This window comes from Zeugodacus cucurbitae, chromosome Y, assembly GCF_028554725.1.
Source record: "Zeugodacus cucurbitae isolate PBARC_wt_2022May chromosome Y, idZeuCucr1.2, whole genome shotgun sequence".
Classification (NCBI taxonomy): domain Eukaryota; kingdom Metazoa; phylum Arthropoda; class Insecta; order Diptera; family Tephritidae; genus Zeugodacus; species Zeugodacus cucurbitae.
In genome coordinates, this window is record NC_071673.1 from 9,545,090 (window position 1) to 9,568,009 (window position 22,920).

The window sequence follows — 22,920 nt, forward strand, 5'->3', positions numbered from 1 at the left end:
ACACTCCCATTCATACTAACGATAGAGGCTTTTCTCTCCGAAAAGAAGCTCCGCCAGAGACTAATTTCCGAACAGTTAAGTTCCTCTAGCAGTTGAATCACTCGATCCCAGATTAGGTAATCAAACGCCCCCTTCAAACGCCGTCCTTTCCTGAACCCATACTGAATATTCGACCTCAAATCCCGCGTTAGCTCCTGAAGCCGTTCCACCAAACTTTTTCCAGCAGTTTTCCAAGCACTGCAGGAGACTGATGCCCCGATAAAAACGAGGATCACTCCTGACCTTATCAGGAGACTTCAGAATAGGAACAACCCTGGCACTTTTCCATTCACGTGGAAAATATCCCTCACAAATGCACTTATCATAAATGACCTCCAAGTATTCCGGAATGAACTTCCACAAGCATTTGCACATCTCTCCGTTCAGACCATCAAAACCTGGAGACCGTTTAGACCTAACCAGGCCAAAGGCATATCCCAGCTCCTCATCATCTAATGGAGGAACAGGTACCTCATGTGCATGGGGTGCCTGAACCTCAGCCCTGGTAAAGAACGCTCCTAACAGAACCCCAGCACACTCTCTCCACGTTGATAACACAGTGTCACCAACACGAAGAGAGGTGATATCCTCCCTCTTACGACCCCTGCAGATCTTATAGACCTGACCCCAGGGGTCATCCCTATTGTCATTCACAATACTCCTCCACTCTTCTTCTTTAATTTTCACAATCATATCTTTATATTCACTCATCAGACAACTAAAATCATACCTAATCTGGACAGTCCTCCTCTTCAAGGTTAACTCATGCGTCCACCACTTAATTTTTCTAACTCTAAAACTTTCACACTTCCTGAAAAATCTGTCATTCACACTCCACACCAACTCACACAGCCGAGAAATTTACTCATCCACCTGGGAAACGAGGAGCAACCACAATTTGGATCAAATTATGATCACTCAGACCCCACCCTCCTCTAACCTCCCACTTAAAATCAAACGCTCTACTTGCTGCCTCATTCATAAGTGTCACGTCAATATCACTCACACCCCTAGGCCCATCAAACGTTTACCACCCCGAACCACACCATTGGGGGCGTAAGGCTCCTGGAGTAAGGCAACTTACTCCCCCCCGTCAGTGTCTGGAGAGGGCACGCTCAACAACGCCACAGTATATCGGGCAGACAGCTGACGCCATAAGATGCCCAGCTGGCCTACCCTTAAATGCACAGTTGCGACAATGGGGTGCATTGCCACAACCGGCAGCTCCATGTCCTTCTTGACCGCACCGCCTACAAACATCTGATTTGGCCCTACACTCAACCACTCTATGGTCAAAACCCATACACCGGAAGCAGCCAGCAACGGATTCGAACCCTGAAGTAGAACCAGTTTATGTAGCACTTTCCCGCCTCCAAGAGGGCGGTCATTAATTTGTCCGAACCCTCAAGGACAACGTTGGTGCTACCATCAGCGGCCACCTTCCAGGGCCGACTGACCATCCGCACATCTGACTTTCGCGCCTCAGGACTGATGTCCTGAAGGTTCAACCGAAAGAGCTCCTCCATGAAGTCATCATGGGAGATTTCGGTGTGAACCCCCTGAACCACAACCCGCGGACCCAACTTCCGGTTCACAATCACATCCAACCCCACCTCCCCGAATTTAGCGAATAACCACCCCACCACCCTTAATCGGCTTCACCTCGTGTACTCGCACTCCGAGGGAAGGTCCCACCTCCTTCACGACCTTCTTAATCACCTCCTTAGACTCAGCCGGAGCCAACTCAGCCGGAGCCAAACCCACAACCGATTTCTTCAGTTGGGGAATAGATCCCCCACAACCCCCCTTGAACGCGTCAACCTGACCGCGAAGATGGTCATTCTCGGTTACTACCGTCATCAGGAGTGCCTCGTACCTCGAGGCAAGCTCCATCAGCCCCTTCGCAGTCGTAACCTCAAAGTTTTTGTCACCAAAAACAACTCCACTGAGCTCAGCTGTTACCGCCTTCATAGCAGCAACATAGCTGACAGCACCTCCCCCAACAAAAATATCCTCTTTCCCACCCTCCTTAACAGCGCTAATAGGACACTCCTTAGCAGAAGTTCCCTTCACACGCTTCTTCCCCTTAGTCCTCGCTACACCTCCACGCTTGCTAACAACAGGGTGGACAACCACTTCTTCAGTGGTGTCACCCATATCACCGCAACTACTCATATCCCCTAACATCACCAACGATGGCGAACCTATCCTTACCTTCCTATGCGGCGGAGACCCAACCGAAGGTCCAGTACCCTCATCACCACGAGGTCTCCACTGCTAACGCAAGCTCTTTCTCCTCATTCCCAGCAGGGTGTTTAGCCCTTCTCCTCCGTGAGGGAAGCATTTCTACTTCCGGCCTCTCACCAGGCATGCTGATCCGCCGGCAAAACACTGGCACAGAAGCCACTCGACCAGACAAGACTTGGAACAGCTGCTCTCAAGACACGTGTGACTGAACGCACTGAAGGAACTAACTAGAAGAGTAGACTCGCCCAGTAGCTGCTACCACCTAAGCAGTCGATTGTTGCGATATCGCAAGGGCACAACCTACAACTCCAGCCAACGGTCTGGAACTGGTCACCCAATAAACCGCCGGACAGAACAAAGTCCCCGTAACGGCTCCAAGCCAACCGATGTGGAGCTGAACCAAATCGCACTGTAGGTCTAAGGTTAACAGTCTAAACAAAAATCAGCACCTTCAACACTCGGACAGACACCGGTACCCTTCGAGCAAAACCTGCCCAATCCCCCCGGAAACAAGTGGCAACTCAGTACCAGACACCCCACACAACACTCACTGGTAGAAAAACCAAAAAGCAGAAAAACAACAACCACAGAAACACTGAGACTCTAAGAGAGTCAGCACACACGCTAACAATGTGGGTAGCCCCAAAAGGCACTAACTAACACGCGCCTACACACAAAAACACCTGTGCTCGAAAACACCTGTGCTCAAAAACACCTGTGCTCAAAAAACAACAAACGAAAACAAATTACGTCACACAAAAAACACTTGCTGTAACAAATTTTCTTTTCACAAAAACAAATTGAAAATTTCAAAAAAATACACTCAACTACACGTATATAAACAAACACCTGCCGCAATGTAAAAATTTTCAAAAGCCAGCTATGATATGCACACACAAACCAACAAATGAGAAAATATACATACAATCGTATATATATTCAAACACCTGCGGTAATGTAAGAATATACAAAGCCAACTACAGAAAAAGTATACACGTACTGACAAACTTTATTTACACACACAACCGAACATATATTGAAAATTGAATACTTTTATGAAAATACACACATATATACACACACGAATATATAAATATACTAATGCGTAAATATGTACGCAAAAGCGCTAAAAAAATTACCACAAATCACAAACTAATACACAATCACCTCACGGTGCTCAAAAACACAGCGGATCAAATCAATGATCAGCGCCCCGAATATGCAAAGCATTACGCTTGACCCTAACAAATACCTCAAAACATTACCTGAATTTAACGGAACACGACATGACCTTTACAACTTTACTACTCTTATAGATAGAATACACCCCTTACTAACGCAATATGACGAAATGTCCCAACTTCTCTTCTCTGATATAATAAAAAGTGGTTTACAAGGTAGAGCTAGGGAAATAATAGAAATAAATTTTCATGTACAGTCGTGGGCGGACATTAAAAATGTTCTTATAAATAATTTTGGAGAAAAATTGAGCGTAGAAGAACTTTATGATAATATGAGAGCAGTAGTATTCAGAACAAACACGACAGAATTCTATAACGAAATAAAAGATAAGCTACGGAGGTTAAATAATAAAAAAATTTAAAAATGGGAGAAAATCCTGGCACATCAGAAGTAGCCAGAAATAACATGAAATCAGCGCTTAACATTTTTAAAGAAAAAATTCCCGTGCCAATGAAGACTATATTGATTTGTAGAAATCCAAACACGCTGGAAGAAGCAATAGCAATGGCATATAATGGCCACAAGACCAAACAAATCGAAAATGAGCCACGAAATAGAAATTTTAATAAACAAAACTACAAAAATGATAACGAAAATAATTCTAATTCACAAAGACCAAATTCAAATTTTCAATATAGACATAATTTTAATTCTAATAATTATCACCGACAAAATATCCAATATAAACCTAATTATAATTCGCAAGAAAATTATCCTAGACAAAATTTTCATTATAGGCCTAACGATAATTCAAACCAACAAAGAAATCTTTATAGCTCTTATAATACACCCAATACAAGTCACCAGCAAAATAATCAACCAGAACCTATGGACGTAAATGTTTTCCAAAACGTCAAAAAACAACCAGCATATGAAAATTTTCAATTTCCAGCCTCACGGGAAAATTACCACATATAACAATAAAATCTAAATTAGGCTATTTAAAATTTTTAATTGATACAGGAGCTTCACATTCAATTATTAATCAAGACATATGCCACCCAAAATGGAATATACCAACGAATGAAATAACTATTAAAACTCTACAGCATATAATCAAAATAAATAAAAAAGTTCGGATACCTCTTTTTAAAGAACTAGGTAGTATGGACGTATCAATTGAATTTTTTATTTGTAACATCCATGATTTTTACTATGGATTGATAGGAAATAATATTTTAAAGCCATTAGGAGCAATAATAAATTTAAACGACGATGTAATCATTATAGGTGAACATAAAATACCTTTAATATATGGAGATCAACAAGTGGAACATCATTTTGGAAAACCAGGAATATATCAAGTTGAATTACCAGTAGAGTGCAAAGAAGGATTAGTATACAAAAACCAAGAATTTTCAAACGATAAAAGTCTAGAAATATTAGAAGGCATATATGAAGCAGATAACTTTAAAACAGTGTCGGCCAAAATGCGTTTTTCCTATGCCCGGGGCATAGGCTAGCTGCTGCGACGTCAAACACGTATACTCACACGTATACTCTTCTGCCAGCTTCAGAAAAAACGAAAGAGCCAATAAACTGCTCGTATAACATACGAATGGCTTGGTTCGGCAACAGCGTATGGCGAAGCTAATTATTTCAGTTGCGTTTCAGAATTCTGTGAGCTAGCACGTATGCGCAAGTTTAAATTTTTACACTGCCAGAAAATACCCCCTTGCGTAATTTATAAAATTTTTTAAAATTGAATGGGAGACAAATTTTTTTTTGTGGAAAATATGGAGGTAGAAGCCCATTGCCTCATTTGTAATAAAGTGATTGCACATCTTACACGTTATGCATTATATAGACATTATCAATCCTCCCACAATCAGTATGATTTAATTTTAGGTACCGAACGATCAAGTCTGTTTTTACAAAAAAAAGCAGAATACTATTTAAATTATTTCGATTCATAATAATCCCTTATATTGCACCCTTCATAACCAAGACCCTGAGGTTCAAGAAAAATTACTGCAGATGCGGAGTGATTTATCATTGGCTATTGAATCAGGGATTCATTTTTGGAAGAAAATAGATGAAACAAAAGATTATAACATAAAAACACAAATTTTTAGATTATATTCCATGTTTGAATCCACATATAGCTGTGAAGTTTCATTTTCAGCACTTAAATTGGTCCAAAATAAGTATAGAAACAATCTTTCGGATCAACATATAGCTGACCTCATTCGAATTAAGGAGTATAATTCTGAGATAAATGTGGACAAAGTAACGGAAAACGCACTGATCAACATTTGTACAAATTGAACTTAAATCATTTTCATCAACATTATAAAAAAAATTGCTCATTATTTATTCTGTGTACTTTTCTGCCAACACAGTTTGCAGCAACGCTTTACGCACACAAGTGAAAGCTACATACTATTGCATTGGACAACACTGCTTTAAAACTAACGCTACAATAGATTTTAATGGAAACACTCCAAAAATAATAAAATTTTCACCTTTTAAAATTGAAAACGCTAATACAAAAATTTTTTGCTTATATAATGTAGGAGAGGAAACCCAACAACTTCCAATTTCGGAACAAATAAGAGTTGAACACCTCAATAGCGAAGAAAATGAAAAAATATTACAGTTAATAAAGAAATTTAAAAAAATATTTTATTCAGAAAATAGCGGTTTAACTTTTACCAATGCAATAAAGCATGAAATAAGGACTGTGAATAACATTCCAATTAATACGAAAACTTATCGATACCCATGCATTCATAAGGAAGAAGTGGGTAGACAAATTAAAGAAATGTTGAATGCCGGAATAATCAGACCCAGCCATTCATCATATTCAGCTCCAGTATGGATTGTACCGAAAAAACTGGATGCAAGCGGAAAGAAAAAATGGAGGTTGGTGGTTTACTATCGTAAGCTAAACGAAGTCACCATGGATGATAAATACCCCATTCCCAACATCGACGAAATTTTGGAGAAATTGGGAAGGTGTCAATATTTCACGACCCTTGATCTTGCTAAAGGCTTCCATCAGATTGAAATAAATGAAAAAGATACGAGTTCCTTCGTTCGGACTAAAAACAGCACCAGCCACTTTTCAAAGGCTGAAAAGTATTTAATCGTTTGAAAGAAGTAAATTTAAAGATCCAGTTAGATAAAAGCGAATTTATGAAAAGAGAAACTAGTTTTTTAGGGCATATAGTAACTGAATCAGGAATAAAACCAAACCCAGATAAAATTTTATGCGTACAAAAATTTCCATTACCAACAACACAAAAACAAATTAAGCAATTCTTAGGTCTCGCAGGATATTACCGCAAATTTATTAAAGACTACTCGAAAATTGCACGACCAATCACAAAGTATTTAAAGAAAGACGCTAAAATTGATGTTAAGGATCCTGATTATAAAGAAAGTTTTGATACTCTAAAAAAATTATGAACTAATTCCCCTGTCTTGGCATATCCAGACTTCAATAAAAAGTTTGTTTTGCAAACGGATGCAAGCAACTTTGCAGTGGGAGCAGTGCTGTCCCAAGATGGACATCCTATTTGTTTTGCTAGTAGAACACTTAATGATCATTAGCAAAACTATAGTACTATAGAAAAAGAATTACTAGCAATTGTATGGGCTACTCAACAATTGAGACCATATTTGTTTCTGCAGGCGATTTCTGATAGAAACGGATCATAGACCCTTAACGTGGCTATTTTCTATTAAAGAGCCGAATTCTAAATTGGTCCGATGGAGACTTCGTTTACAAGAATATGATTATGAAATAAAATATAAGAAAGGAGTTTTAAATGGTAATGCCTTATCAAGAGTTGAAATAAATACTAATGAAGAAACCCAAAATACTGAAATGGATGAAACTGCCGAGATGACTCAGAATGAAAATATCATTTTAGAAACTAATTACCCAATAAATTTCTATCGACAGCAAATAATTTTTAATAAAACTGTATCGGGATCACTAAAAATAAAAAAACGAAAATATTTTTAAGAATAAAAGAAAAACAATAACTGCAAAAATATTCGACGAACAAACACTTATCACTATAATAAAAAAAACATTTTAATCCTAATAAGACTAATGCCATATTCATTACAGATGAATCTTTATTTAATATTTTCAATGAAACAGTCAAGAAATATTTTAACGATAATAGGCAATTCAAAATCATTAGATGTAAAAAGCTACTAGAAGATATCACAGATGAAAATCAATTAACAAAAATCGAAAAAGAACATAAACGAAATAATCACAGAGGAATAAATGAAAACTTTGCTGAATTGAAAACAATAATCTATCACCCCCAACTAAGAATACGAATAACCCAATATATAAATAACTGCGATATTTGTAACAAGGAAAAATATGACAGGCGCCCAATCAAACAGGAATATAAAATAACTGAAACTCCTGAGAAACCTGGAGAAATTATTCACGTAGATGTTTTTTATAGTTTACAGAAAACACTATTTTTAACGTTTATCGACAAATTCTCGAAATTTGCGCAGGCAATTAAAATTAAAAAAAGATCTTGGTTAGAATTTAAATTAGCCCTAACGCAGTATTTATCAATAGTAGAAAATATAAAGAAATTGGTTGTAGATAATGAACTAGGTTTTAAAGCTCTACCTCTATTGGAATTTCTTAGAGAACAAGAAATTGAGATACACTACACGTCAAATAATAATCATACATCTAACTCAGATGTAGAGAGGTTACACAACACTATAAATGAACATATTAGAATTTTAAAACGTGATCCTAATAAAGATACAGAAGAAAAAATATATAAAATAATTATGTTTTATAACAATACAAGACAATATACATAAACTTTCGGACACATATACAAATGTTACTCCTCTATTAGGAAGCGTTAACAAAAGCATGGACATATGTAGGACAAAAATTAAAAACTTAATTCCTAATTTTAGACAGAAACGAGGACTAATAAGAAATAGGGAAAGGACTTAAATTTGTAGTAGGGACAATGGATAGTGATGACGAAAAAGAAATTATGGACAAAATTCAAACTCTAGAAAAAAGTAAGACTGAGACAATGACCGCCCTAAACGAAATGAATTATCTAAAGATCTTAAAGAATTGTGAAAAACCACGAATATTTGAAAATTTAAAAACATTTTTGATAAAGTATGAAAATTGCTTTGTAGAAACTAATTTAAAAATCTATGAAAATTATAAAATAAATGTAAAAGAAATGTTTATCCTAAACAAACTAGCATTAAGAGTTAAAGAAAATAATATATCACTCCCGAATTTAAATCTTAACGAAATACATTTTAACGAAACAATAAAGGCTGTAAAACATAATCTTTTTAGAAATGCTATAATAAACACTGGGAGTAATATAGGAATACTAATGATTTTTACCTGTACTATTATTATAATCTGTATAAAAAACAACAACAGAACTTATGTAATCTCTTCGTCGGAGCCTCAGGCTAACGGTGGGGGAGTTATGATATCCACTTCACCATCACACAAAACATTATTATAAACATACATGTATGTATGTTTACATACATGTACACTTTTATTTAGTTTACATACTTACGTCATCAATACATAAATTAAAATAAACTAAGTTCTTTTATTGTTTTCCACTTAATTGTGGGCAACGTACTTTTCATAAGAGGCATTGAACTCTTTAATTTTTATATTAAGAATAATATCGAATTTCATTTGTTTATAAAATAGTTGAAATTGCATTGACAATATTTGTAACCAAAATTCTAAAGAATTTTAAGTGCATTTCCGTTTTGCTTTACGATCGAAATTCTTAAGAAGCATTGCACTTATTAATTTTGCTGATAAGAATTCTATAGAATTTTAATTGTATTTTGCTCTCTATTTTTGCTATTGATTTCGTATTTAAGATTAAGAATTTTTGTAAACCAATTTATTCATATTCTTTGATTCAATAAAGTAAGAACTACTTTAAGAAACCTAACAAATGTTTTAATTGTTACTACCCCTACTGCTGCTCTGCCGCTACCGCTGATGCCGCTGCTACTGCTACCACTGTTGCTAGCGCTCCTCTCGACAGCCAAGTGTCGCTGTACCACTCCTCCGTTATGCGGTTTGAGTACCGCAAATTTCGAACCACTTGTTGAAATTAACGCGTTTGAAATTTATCAAAAAAAATTCACTTTAAATCGCAAGTTTTTCACGCAAAATAGCACTTTAATCTTCGGACACCACTTGTGGGATGGCCGATTAACTTGACGAATAAAAACACCGCGTTTTATGCAAAATGATTAATAACAACTTTATTCAATTATTTAATAAGTATGACCGCAAAGAAATTATTGCAATGGCCAGATAAAATGGAAAAATATTAAATAGCGATCACGTCCGCTGTGATCTGCCGTGGTCTTGCGTGGTCCGTGGTTGCCGGTGGTCTGTCTGTTTGTCTGTCCTTAATTCGTCTTCGTCCCTACTGTTTCGTTGTCATTCCAGTCCGTTCGCTACTGTCACATCTGTTCCCTACACAGTGTTGAATTTCTATTTCAGTCTTATTGTCCGTTTACACAATCCTACATCTATATGAAAATTATTTACATGTATGAATTCATACAATTAGTATTTATATGAAAATTATTTACTTGTATGAATTCATAAACTTAGTATCTATATGAAAAATAATTAGTACTTATATGAAAATTATTTACTTGTACGAATTTAAACATTTAGCTTTTATATGCAAATATATCACCAACCATGTGGTTTCGGCTCTTTAAAGATAGGGACATCTAGAGCCAATATTAACGTGAGTACCTGCCGACGACGGCCTTACATCACGGTGCTCAAAAATACAGCGGAACAAATCAATGCGATGATCAGCGCCCCGAATATGCAAAGCATTATTCGGTACCAATTGGCAGTGTGGAATGAACACACTAACCACCTTGGTGAGGTTCGAGGCCTATCTAAAACCTCTGCCGTACTTTGGGTCCGGCACCCGGTTGCAATGCAACTCCACCTTGAGTGACAAAGATCACTCTCCCCGCATTCGGGTATTAAACCATAACCACAACGATGCTCCCCGAGGGGCCAGTCCGCACGAGTAGGTTGGAGCGAACTCCAAGGGCTCCTACTCCCCGTGGTACCAGAATTAAGTCTCCGGTCAGACCTCGTAGCCAAAAAGCTACTACCAGTTGAGCTTCCATACTGCTCTGGACTGGTGACCAGGGGTTGGACCCCATTCTTCCATCCAACACACACACAATACACACGCCATTCACACAAAGAAACAATTCTTGGTTTCCAGCTAATTCGCCGCTTAAACACCTCACGCGCAAACACACCAAATAACTCTAACCGTTCGGCATCCCAACTAGTGGAGATCACACCACTGACATCTAACCGTCCATCAGTCCAACTATTCCCCATACCCCCATGGTCCCTAATGTCCGAGTACATCGGGCATTCAGCAATAACATGCACCCAATCCTCAACACGCGCCCCACACATACATTCCATTCCATCAGAGAGGTGCCTCTGAAGCAAAAAAGCACTCAAAGGTCCATGCCCCGTAAATAGGAAACCCAGACTCAGACAGAATCTGAAATCTGGGTTTTCCCCAACAAACCCAACATCCCGAATGTACTCATAAGTCACACGACCGTTAGGACTATTATCCCAACGGTCTTGCCACCTACTTCTAACGCTGTCATCTAGAAGCCTCTTGCTTCCTAGATATCCCAACCTCTCCACATCATCGTCAGAAATTCATTCATTCCGCAGCAACCTGAAAGAAACAGCACGCTGTAAAACAATCAGATCAAGAGGGGGCACACCCAATAAAACCTGCAACGCATCCGTAGAAACGGTGCTACATACAGGCAAACAGGCAAGCATCATGCAACGCTGTATGGAAAGAAGTTTTCGATGACCCGAAGCCATCGTAGCCAACTTCCACCATATAGCAGATCCATAAGTGGCACAGGCCACAAATAAACCGCGATATATGGAGCGAACAGCACGACGCCCGAGACCCCAATCACTCCGTAAAACGCGCCTGACACTACCAACAATCGCCTGCAGCCGCCGCTTCACATTCACTAAGTGTGGAGTAAAACACATTCTTTCACTCATGGTCAACCCCAGATATTTGACTTGCGTCACATACCTGATGCTGACCCCATTCACACGGACAACCGGTGGACGCCCCGGTGACAGTCTACCCTTTAAGAGCATTGTCACCGTTTTATCCATCGATATGTCAACCCCCACACCCACACCCCAATTATGAGCAATCTCCAACAATTGCCCTCCTACCCTTTCAATCTCAGACCTCGAACGACCTTCGACCAAAAAAAGTAGGTCATCCGCATACGCACAACACCTACAGAGTGGTTCGAGCTGCCCAAGCAATGAGTCCATCATGAGGTTTCAAATGTATGGACCACAATATGCCAAGGACATATTTGTTGGTATTCTCCCTCACAGCATTCTGAACATACATCCTGGCATCTTCTACACTGCGTCCTTTCCTGAACCGATACTGCCTATTCGACCTCAAATCCCGCGTTAGCTCCTGAAGCCGTTCCTCCAGAACAAAGAACGAGGATCACTCCTGATCTTATCAGGAGACTTCAGGAGAGGAACAACCCTGACACTTTTCCACTCACGTGGAAAATATCCCTCACAAATGCACTTATCATAAATGACCTCCAAGTATTCCGGAATGAACTTCCACAAGCATTTGCACATCTCTCCGTTCAGACCATCAAAACCTGGAGACCGTTTAGACCTGACCAAGCCAAAGGCATATCCCAGCTCCCCATCATCTAATGGAGGAACAGGTACCTCATGTGCATGGGGTGCCTGAACCTCAGCCCTGGGAAAGAACGCTCCTAACAGAACCCCAGCACACTCTCTCCACGTTGATAACACAGTGTCACCAACACGAAGAGAGGTGATATCCTCCCTCTTACGACCCCTGCAGATCTTATAGACCTGACCCCAGGGGTCATCCCTATTGTCATTCACAAAACTCCTCCACTCTTCTTCTTAAATTTTCACAATCATATGTTTATATTCACTCATCGCACAACTAAAATCATACCTAATCTGGGACAGCCTATCAGAATTGAACCGCCGACTAATGCGTCTACCACTTAATTTTTCTAACCCTAAAACTTCCACACTTCCTGCACAATCTGTCATTCACACCCCACACCAACTCACACAGCCGAGCAATTTGCTCTTCCACCTCCAGATCATCAAACAAACACGGTATTTCTAACACCGCTTCCTTACACTCTCTCCATATCGGTTCCAGTCAATACCAGAGGTACGCCATCGCCGCAACGGACTCACACACACCAAAGGAGGGGAACGAGGAGCAACCACAATTTGGATCAAATTATGATCACTCAGACCCCACCCTCCTCTAACCTCCCACTTAAAATCAAACACTCTACATGCTGCCTCACTCATAAGCGTCACGTCAATATCGCTTACACCCCTAGGGACATCAAACGTATACCACTCACTCGGCTCATTCAGAATGTGAAGGCCCTTAGCCAACACCCATTCATTTATTACCTCGCCTCGAAAGTGGCTTTGATATCCAGACGAATGTCTGGATACCTTACTAAACCACATCGAGGACGGGGCATTCGCATCCAACCCTAGGACTAATGGGCTACCACTCGCCAGAAGTAGTAACTTATTCATATAGCCCAGGTAGGGCTCTAGGGGCTCGCTAAATTTGCAATACAAACTAGCGACAATCATTCTACCGAACTCCCCCTCTATAGACACACACACCCCCTGTTGTGACGAATCCAACACTACACAATCGTAGCCGGAATCATTCACAACTATTGCAGCATTAACCCCAAGGTCCGTAAAGACCCTAAACCTCCAGGAAGACCCCGAACCACACCATTGGTGGCGTAAGGCTCCTGGAGTAAGGCAATGCCACACCCCCCCTCAATCATACAACCCCCCAACTCACACATAACGGCATACGACCCCTGACAATTAAGCTGAAAAATCCCTCCCATTAGTGTCTGGCAAGGGCGCGCTCAACAACGCCGCAGTATATCGGGCAGATAGCTGACATCATAAGATGCCCAGCTGGCCTACCCTAAATGCACAGTTGCGACAATGGGGTGCATTGCCACAACCGGCAGCTCCATGCCCTTCTTGACCACACCGCCTACAAACATCTGATTTGGCCCTACACTCAGCCACTTTATGGTCAAAACCCATACACCGGAAGCAGCCAGCAGCCCTGAAGGAGAACCACTTTATGTAGCACCTTCCCGCCTCCAAGAGGGCGGACATTAATTTGTCCGACCCCTCAAGGACAACGTTGGTGCTACCATCAGCGGCCACCTTCCAGGGCCGACTGACCATCCGCACATCTGACTTTCGTGCCTCAGGGCTGATGTCCTGAAGGTTCAACCGAAAGAGCTCCTCCATGAAGTCATCATGGGAGATTTCGATGTGAACCCCCTGAACTAAAACCCGCGGACCCTACTTCCGGATTCGCCACCTTTTCCCTCTCTAAAACAGAGGGGGTGCGAATAACCACCCCACCACCCTTAATCGGCTTCACCTCGTGTACTCGCACTCCGAGGGAAGGTCCCACCTCCTTCACGACCTTCTTAATCACCTCCTTAGACTCAGCCGGAGCCAAACCCACAACCGACCTCTTCGGTTGGGGAATAGATCCCCCACAACCCCCCCTGAGAGCGTCAACCTGACCGCGAAGATGGGCATTCTCGGTTACTACCGTCATTAGGAGTGCCTCATACTTCGAGGCAAGCTCCATCAGCCCCTTCGCAGTCATAACCTCAAAGTTTTTGTCACCAAAAACAACTCCACTGAGCTCAGCTGTAACCGCCTTCATAGCAGCAACATAGCTGACAGCACCACCCCCAACAAAAATATCCTCTTTCTCACCCTTCTTAACAGCGCTAATAGGACACTCCTTAGCAGAAGTTCCCTTCACACGCTTCTTCCCCTTAGTCCTCGCTACTCCTCCACGCTTGCTAACAACAGGGTGGACAACCACTTCTTCAGTGGTGTCACCCATATCACCGCAACTACTCATATCCCCTAACATCACCAACGATGGCGAACCTATCCTTACCTTCCTACGCGGCGGGGACCCAACTGAAGATCCAGTACCCTCATCAGCCGACGAGGTCTCCACTGCAAACGCAAGCTCTTTCTCCTCATTCCCAGCAGGGGGTTTAGCCCTTCTCCTCCGTGAGGGAAGCATTTCTACTTCCGGCCTTTCACCAGACAGGCTGATCCGCCGGCAAAACACTGGCACAGAAGCCACTCAACCAGACAAGACTTGGAACAGCTGCTCTCAAGACACGTGTGACTGAACGCACTGAAGGAACTAACTATAAAAGTAGAATCGCCCAGTAGCTGCTACCACCTAAGCAGTCGATTATTGCGATATCGCAAGGGCACAACCCACAACTCCAGCCAATGGTCTGGAACTGGTCACCCAATAAACCGCCGGACAGAACAAAGTCCCCGTAACGGCTCCAAGCCAACCGATGTGGAGCTAAACCAAATCGCACTATAGGTCTAAGGTTAACAGCTACGAACGCAGTCTAAACAAAAATCAGCACCTTCAACACTCGGACAGACACCGGTACCATTCGAGCAAAACCTGCCCAATCCCCCCGGAAACAAGTGGCAACTCAGTACCAGACACTCAACACAACACTCACTAGTAGAAAAACCAAAAAACAGAAAAACAACAAACACAGAAAACACTGAGACTCTATGAGAGTAAGCACCCACGCTAACAATGTGGGTTAACCACGTAAGCCCCAAAAGGCACTACCTAACACGCGCCTACACACAAAAACTACTGTGCTCGAAAACACCGGTGCTCAAAAACACCGGTGCTCAAAAACACCTGCGCTCAAAAACACCTGTGCTCGAAAACACCTACGCTCGAAAACACCTGTGCTCAAAAAAAGACAAACGAAAAACAAATTACGTCACACAAAAAAATACTTGCTCAAACAAATTTTCTCTTCACAAAAACAAATTCAAATTTCCAAAAATACACTCAACTACACGTACATAAACAAACACCTGCCGCAATGTAAAAATTTTCAAAAGCCAGCTATGATACGCACACACAAAACTACAAATGAGAAAATAGACATACAATCATACATATATTCAAACACTTGCAGTAATGTAAAAATATACAAAGCCAACTACAGAAAAAGTATACACGTACTGACAAACTTTATTCATACACACAACCGAACATGTATTGAAAATTGAATATTTTTATGAAAATACACACATATATACACACACGTATAAATGAATATACACCCCTGCCAGCCAAAGGTGGTGAAAAAGCTGGTTAAACCGAAGTTTTTTAAACCTACAAAAGTGGTAAAAAATGTGGTGAGTTTGCCAAAGCCCAGTATAGCTGCTTGTGAGTTTTTAACCACTATTCCCCTCACACGTACGAATACATGTGATTTTACGTCTCTGTTGCGCTCATTATGCTGTGTCATATAATTTATATACACAAAAATATAGCTGAACTGCTCTAATATCCCTAATCGTCAGCTGATGCAGGGTTGCATTTTTTTATTCCTATATTTAAATTTTCTTAAAATTTCAAACCAAAATTTTTTAATTTTAAAATTATTTAATTAATGTTTATTTATTTATTCATATATATTTACATTTAATTTCAATATACTTAAAGTACAAAATTGTATTTATAAAAAGTAAAATAAAATATGATAAAAGTAAAATAAAGAATAATACCTGAAAGAAAAATAATAATAATATCTGAAAATAAAAAATAATTATATGATAAAAGGTTAATTAAATAAAAATTCTTATAATATCTGAAAAAGATAAGGTTGATAATAGATGAAAAATATATTAATTAAATAAAAATAGTTAACATATTATAATAATAATTATAGTTTTTATAATTGTAATTTGGTAAATATGATAAAATCGCGACGCAATCTGAAAAAAAAATTACGAAATTAATAAAAAAGTATACGGCAAAAATATATTTCTTTACACTAGATTTTTTTTAATATTGTTTTTGCACTGCGCAGGCACACAAAACCGCTTATATAATCCTTAAATTTTTGCACTGCGCAGGCCGCATGAAACACATTTCTTTTTATACAATACTAGCGTTACCCGGCGCGCTTCTCTACGCAAAAAATTTATTGCTTAAAAGATTTAATTTCTTAACACAATAATGAAGAAGAAAAGCAATGTCCAATTTAATACACTTGTATACACAACATTTTTTGTTTTATTATGTGGTGCATAAATAAACAAATTTTTCGTGGCTCCAACTCTTGAACATGCAACGTACAGTTGACCGTGAGAAAAGCAAGCTTCCTCTTATATTAACTCCACACACCTGGAGCGTTTGTCCTTGGGCTTTGTTGACGGTCATAGCAAAAGATAGCCGAACAGGAAATTGAAGACGTTGGTATTAATGGGATGCGCGGTATTAGTACAATTTCACCTTTTGCTTTGCCAGTGAGAATTGTAGCTTGAATTAAATTTGGCATCAATTTCTTCACTGAAAGTCTCGTCCCATTACAAAGTTTCGGTGCATTAAGATTTCGAAGAAGTATAATCGATGAACCAACTTTCAAATTCAAATTATGCGGTGGCATGCCTGGTGGTTCCAAAGAATTTAAAAATTCAACCGGATAATTGACTGCGTCTTCATCATTCATAGCAGTATCAATGGATTTATACGTTTCCGAATTACCTGGCAATTTTTCCTGGATGTGGAAATTGATTTCATTGACATTGACATTTTTTGGTGCTAAAATTGCATGTTCTCGTAACCAATCATGGTTCTTATAATTTTGAGCAATATTTGGAAAAACGCGATCAATGAGTTATTCTTTTGATGATACAATTATTGAAAAATTATTCGGTAACGTGATAAACCCATTTTGATCACTTGCCATTTTTCCATCGCCAATCTTCAGCAATTGCTTTGAAAACTCACGTGCTGAAGAATCATTTTGAAGACGCACACGCATATTGGTCGTCAACGAAAGCATTTGTACGTGTGCCCACAAAAATAAACTTTTCAAACATGCATTAATTTCATCAGCTGGTGTTGATCTCGGAATAACATGCAACGTTTGACGAAAATCAAAAGATAACAATATTCCACCAGTGTTGTCATTGACAGCTTGAATCACTGTGTCATATACATATTTTTGTTGATCATTTAATTGTGGAGTATACGTTTGTACGAACGCACGCAATTCATTACGATCGAATTGCAGTTCGCGTTGCAATTCTCGTTCAAATAAATCATGCATTGGACGATTTGGTGGAGTCAATCCTAATTGCCCTAATGCCTTATTTGCAATCGTAAGGCACAAATCTTCGATCATTACCAAGGCTTCATTATACATTTCCAATGTCAGCAGCAATGCAGGATCATTGGAACGATGTCGAAGTCGAATCAAAATGTCTTCAGCCATGAAATCTTTGTATTTATTCCACAATTCCCCTGGATTTGATGGAAAACATGTTGATATTATGATCGCAAATGATACGAAACATACGAAATGATACGAAACAAATGACATGAAACATACGAATTTGAATTGGTGGAGAAACAATTGATGCATCACGAAGCGTAGCATCCCAATGCGTATCATCTTCCAGCAAATGCAAGTATTGACATGCTTCACGGTATGTTGCGCACAATTGACCATTAACAGTTCGTAAATGTTGGAATGATTGAGGTCCATGTACAGTGGCGTGCACAAATGAGTACATAATTCATTTCTTTACTTTTTTGAACGATAAAATAAGTAATAACAAAGAAAATAAAACCAAATTTTTTTTCGTGTATTCGTTGTTCCATTCTAAATAATACAAAAAAAAATTTAAAACATAAAGCAACAAATTCAGAGAGAAAAAAAACCATAACAAAAATAACTCGCATGTACTCAATTTTGCACTTTTGTATGTAGTCAGCATAAAACCAGTTTATACCATTAGTTTTGAATTGTTTGCTATCGTCTTCGACCAGTAATGCAAATTTATGAGTAAAAACGTGTGATTAGTAATAAATAAAGTGTTATATCAAGTGTACCGCTATAATATTCTGTATTAAAAAAAAATGAAAAAGTTATCGCGTGATGTGGAGAATAATGTAGTTTCCTTAACAAATAATGGTGCTTCACCTGGGGAAATAGTCAAGGAGTTAAATATTAGTCAATCTGTGGTCATTCGCGTTCAAAAATGACGACATATTGCTCCCAAGGAGCAAACCAGAGGCCGCCGCAAACTGTTGACCGGCGCGGATGCACGTCTTATGATGGCAGAAATGAGGAAGAAGAAGACCATTACACCGAAAAATACTTTAGTTGCCAAAAATAAGCACGTTAGTAAATGGACAGCACGACGAGCGCTCCACAACATTGGCTATATTTCAGCCGTTAAAAAAAATAAACCTGCATTGTCCAAAAAGGACCAAAAGGCGCGAATGAAATTTGCAAGAGAGCGTAAAAATTGGACTATAAATGATTGGCAACGAGTTATTTGGTCAGATGAATCAAAATTTAATCTGTTCTGTTCGAAAAATACGACGTTGAAATTTTTTTGTTGTTTTACTACTCTTTGTTCGGCATTCGCAGCAGTGTAGTAAACACGTTGGCCGTTTTCAAGATGAACTGCCAAATGTACAACAACCGGATGTCTGTCATGAATTGGAAACAATAAAATACGCCATACAGCTTCATTCGTACTAATATAGCGCCCCATTTGGTACTGCAAAATTTCGTCATGATTATTCTCAGGAGCCACTCCAAAAACAGCCATATAGCTGCCCTTATTCACATACTTGCAAATATATTTGATTGATTTTACCGAATTGCAATATTCTACATTGATGTGAGCGTTGAACATTTTTGACAGCATCGGTGAGTACGGAACTATACACCGGTTATCGATTTCAACATCTTGATTTTTAATTTTAATTACAGTTGATTTACCGTTGTCTTCAGTTGATCGTCGACGATACTGTGGATATCCATCATCTCCTGTAATTGTTTCAGCAATCAATTGCTTTGGAAAACGTTTCGAACATATACCATCAATCATACAAAGTGAATTTCGATTAATATCACCACAGGGACCGTGAATCATTTTTTTCGTGACAACTTCGAATAATCCTTGGTCGATGGTTTGATCTGGAATTTCGGCCGATATGACGGTATCAATCATATTAGGGGTTATTTTGTTTACGCACCAAATCAAAATATGTGCGTGAGGTAAGTCTCTTTTTTGCCACTCTATGGTATACATAAAGCTCCGCACTTCTCCAAATACACGGAGGTTTACAATCAGATCCATTAATTTTTTCAATTTTTGTTGGAATACATGGGCAGTTATGTCATGCCGATCTTTTGGCACCTGACCATCAAGTAAACAATCAGACACATCGACCCACTTCGGGTTGCACGTAATTGTTATGAATAGATCCAGTCGTCCATAATTTCGTACATATGTCATCGCATCTTGCGTATATTCATGCATATGACGTGGGCTACCAACATATGACGATGGTAAAATTGTTAAACGGCCGATATCATTCACATTTACATCATTGATTATTGCGTCACGCAAATGTATGTATTCCTCTGATCTTAATCGGGCTTGATTGTATCGGATGAAATTTAATCGCTCACTTTCAATTTTGGCGTACATATCGACGATATATTGATGCGAAAGTTGATTGCATCGCAAAATAAAATTTGTTTCTTGAGGGCGAATCATCAATCGGTGCGAATAAAAATTCATCGCACTGACTTTTTTGTTGATTCTTGACCTGTATTGCAAAAATTAATTAGCGAATGAAAATGATTTATAAATCATATTTAGCACATTCGCGTAAATTGCGGGAATTCCCGTCATTCATGTTTCCTTCAATAAAACAATTGCGGGAATTCCCGCGCTATTTGAATAGGACTTTTCTACCGTCAAAAATGGTTCACTTCTTATCACTGCACATTTTTAGTGTTGGTAAAGTCGTGAACTACCATCCCTGACAGGCCAACCGCAATTCAAACAAATTTAATTTGGGGAATCCCCATTCAAAATTAACGTGCCAGTCATTTGTGCTTTGTTGAGGGGAAGTTTCAATAAAACAAAATGCGGGAAATCCCGACAAAAGTGCATAGGAAATTCATGTGGTAATGGCGAGAATTCCCTAATTTGTTCAGACTGTTTAAAAAAATTAACCTGTAGAAAAAAAGCGGGAATTCATGCTCTTCAATTTTGTATAGAAAAATTAAGTGATTATCTGGCAGCCACCCGCTAAATTCAAATGAACGCGAACGTGTTAAACAAAATAAAATGTATATGTACCAGTTGTTGGATTTATCATTGGTATGTTGATGTGATAGCCATCGTCCCCTCTCCAAAACAAAATGGGGTATTGCAATGCATCATAACAGCGATGGAGTTCTGAAATACGTTGTAAATTCTCATTTCTACGATACAAAACAATATCTCGTGACTGAAACTGTTCGCCAACTACAACAATGGCTACTTCATCAATCGTCGGTGGATTGAATCGTCTGGTGTGCTCCCCAATTGGTGTTTTATCGGCTTTTATTATGATTTTGTGGCCATCGGAGGGCATCCGTTCGAGTGCCACTTTAAACAATTTCACCAATTCATTGTGTTGATGAAAAAATGTTTGCAATTCATTCATGATTGATCTTCTCGTATTCGTCGAAATTGCATAGCGCTTATTTAATTCACGATTCTCACCATCAATGAAATATATTTGCAAAAATGTATGATCACCATCTGGTAATGGTAGCAAAGACCCAGCTCTATGGTATATTTGACCAATTCATTGTGTTGATGAAAAAATGTTTGCAATTCATTCATGATTGATCTTCTCGTATTCGTCGAAATTGCACAGCGCTTATTTAGTTCACGATTCTCACCATCAATGAAATATATTTGCAAAAATGTATGATCACCATGTGGTAATTGTAGCAAAGATCCAGCTCTATGGTATATTTGACCTTGAATCTGTAACGGTCGAGAAATATATATAGATGATAACGGATCTTAATTTCTAAAAACATCGAACACAGGGACACATTAAATTAAAAATGATATTGCTAATTCCACACGAAGAAATCACCTTAAACGTCGGCATAATTCCATCTTTTATAATATTTGTAGCTCCAAAAGATGTCATTTGAAAGCATGAATTGTATTTTTGAATATTTAAAAGGAAATGCTTTTTCGAATTATCCAAGTGAGTTCTCTGTCTGTGTCGTTGTGTTTCCATTTCATTTCGTCGAACACAATCTTCTTCACTTTGTGATCTTCGATTTAACGCTGTAGCATTTGATTGACGTGAACGTCTGCCAATGTTTGGTCGTCTTGAACGTGGCATTCTTTCAGTAGAGTGTATGACTAATTGAATGTAAAAGCAATACATTGAAAATTATTTCTAATTCATTTAATTCAAACTTCAATGTGTGTGCGTGGAAATATGAATTCACATTCACTCACACTGGACATAACCTCAATTGTACAAATAAAGAAAACACTCACCGGAAAATGAGATCAAATTAAAATTGTGAAAATTAAGTAACGCTTGGCAATTGAACTATATATATAAAAATGAAGCAATTAAAATACAATTAAAAAAGAAACACATGGTTAACACTCACCAAAAGTATGTTTGTTCAAAATGAGAGCAAGATATAAAAGAACTCAAAGCACATAAGAAAACTGTCAACTGAATTCCAATGACAGCAAATTAATATTCTGTTCGCAAAAAGAGTACGATGTAAAATTGATAAATCGTATTGAAAATACTTGATTTTGGTACAGTGTATTTACTCACAAAAAATGTCAAGCTCAGGAAAGGCTGCACCGATTCCAAACAAACTTCACACAAACCACCTCCATATAGGTAGGAACGAACTCTAAAATTTTTGTGTCAATCGATTCGGCGGTTCTTGAGTTATAAGATTACCAAGGAAATGTAACTTCTTTTTATATATATAGATTAGCACTACGCAGGCACACAAAACCGAAACAGGCACTAATACAATACACATAATAAATTAAATACTAAAACTTACAATTTTTTGGTTTGCTGCTCTTGAAATATATGTTGATGTTGAAATGTTGCCGCTGACTATTGCTGGATGCTAATGTACTCTACAATGTTAATAAAATAATTAAATAAATATAAATCAAAATAACAATAAAATCATTCGACTTACCTTTATGTTTTATGAACGCAAATGACGCGCGTTTTTCAATAATTTTTCATTTCCCTTTATGGGATATTTTTTGGCACCAATGACAATTACGTTTTCTCTTTCACA

General features: G+C 38.7%; 1 protein-coding gene across 4 annotated transcripts; it reads right to left on the reverse strand.

Annotated features, from left to right (window-relative positions):
• Positions 1-18,379: 18,379 nt before the first annotated feature.
• On the reverse strand, positions 18,380-22,770 carry LOC128923514 (uncharacterized). Of its 4 annotated transcripts, none has more exons than XM_054235774.1 (5): positions 22,431-22,619; positions 22,255-22,351; positions 22,136-22,190; positions 21,717-21,994; positions 18,380-21,601 (listed from the first exon to the last, which is right to left on the reverse strand). In XM_054235774.1, the coding sequence occupies exon 5, from the start codon at positions 20,354-20,356 to the stop codon at positions 18,980-18,982; it is 1,377 nt and encodes a 458-aa protein (XP_054091749.1). In that variant the 5' UTR covers positions 20,357-21,601; positions 21,717-21,994; positions 22,136-22,190; positions 22,255-22,351; positions 22,431-22,619; the 3' UTR covers positions 18,380-18,979. The 4 variants fall into 4 exon arrangements, with proteins under 4 accessions (XP_054091749.1, XP_054091752.1, XP_054091750.1 ...); XM_054235777.1 differs by having other exon boundaries at positions 18,380-20,384; positions 20,924-21,994; XM_054235775.1 differs by having other exon boundaries at positions 18,380-21,994.
• Positions 22,771-22,920: the final 150 nt, after the last annotated feature.

What these genes read in the sequence shown, in the direction of transcription:
- LOC128923514 (XM_054235776.1), bottom strand. Translation starts at nt 20,356, where the DNA reads ATGAATTTTTATTCGCACCGATTGATGATTCGCCCTCAAGAAACAAAT.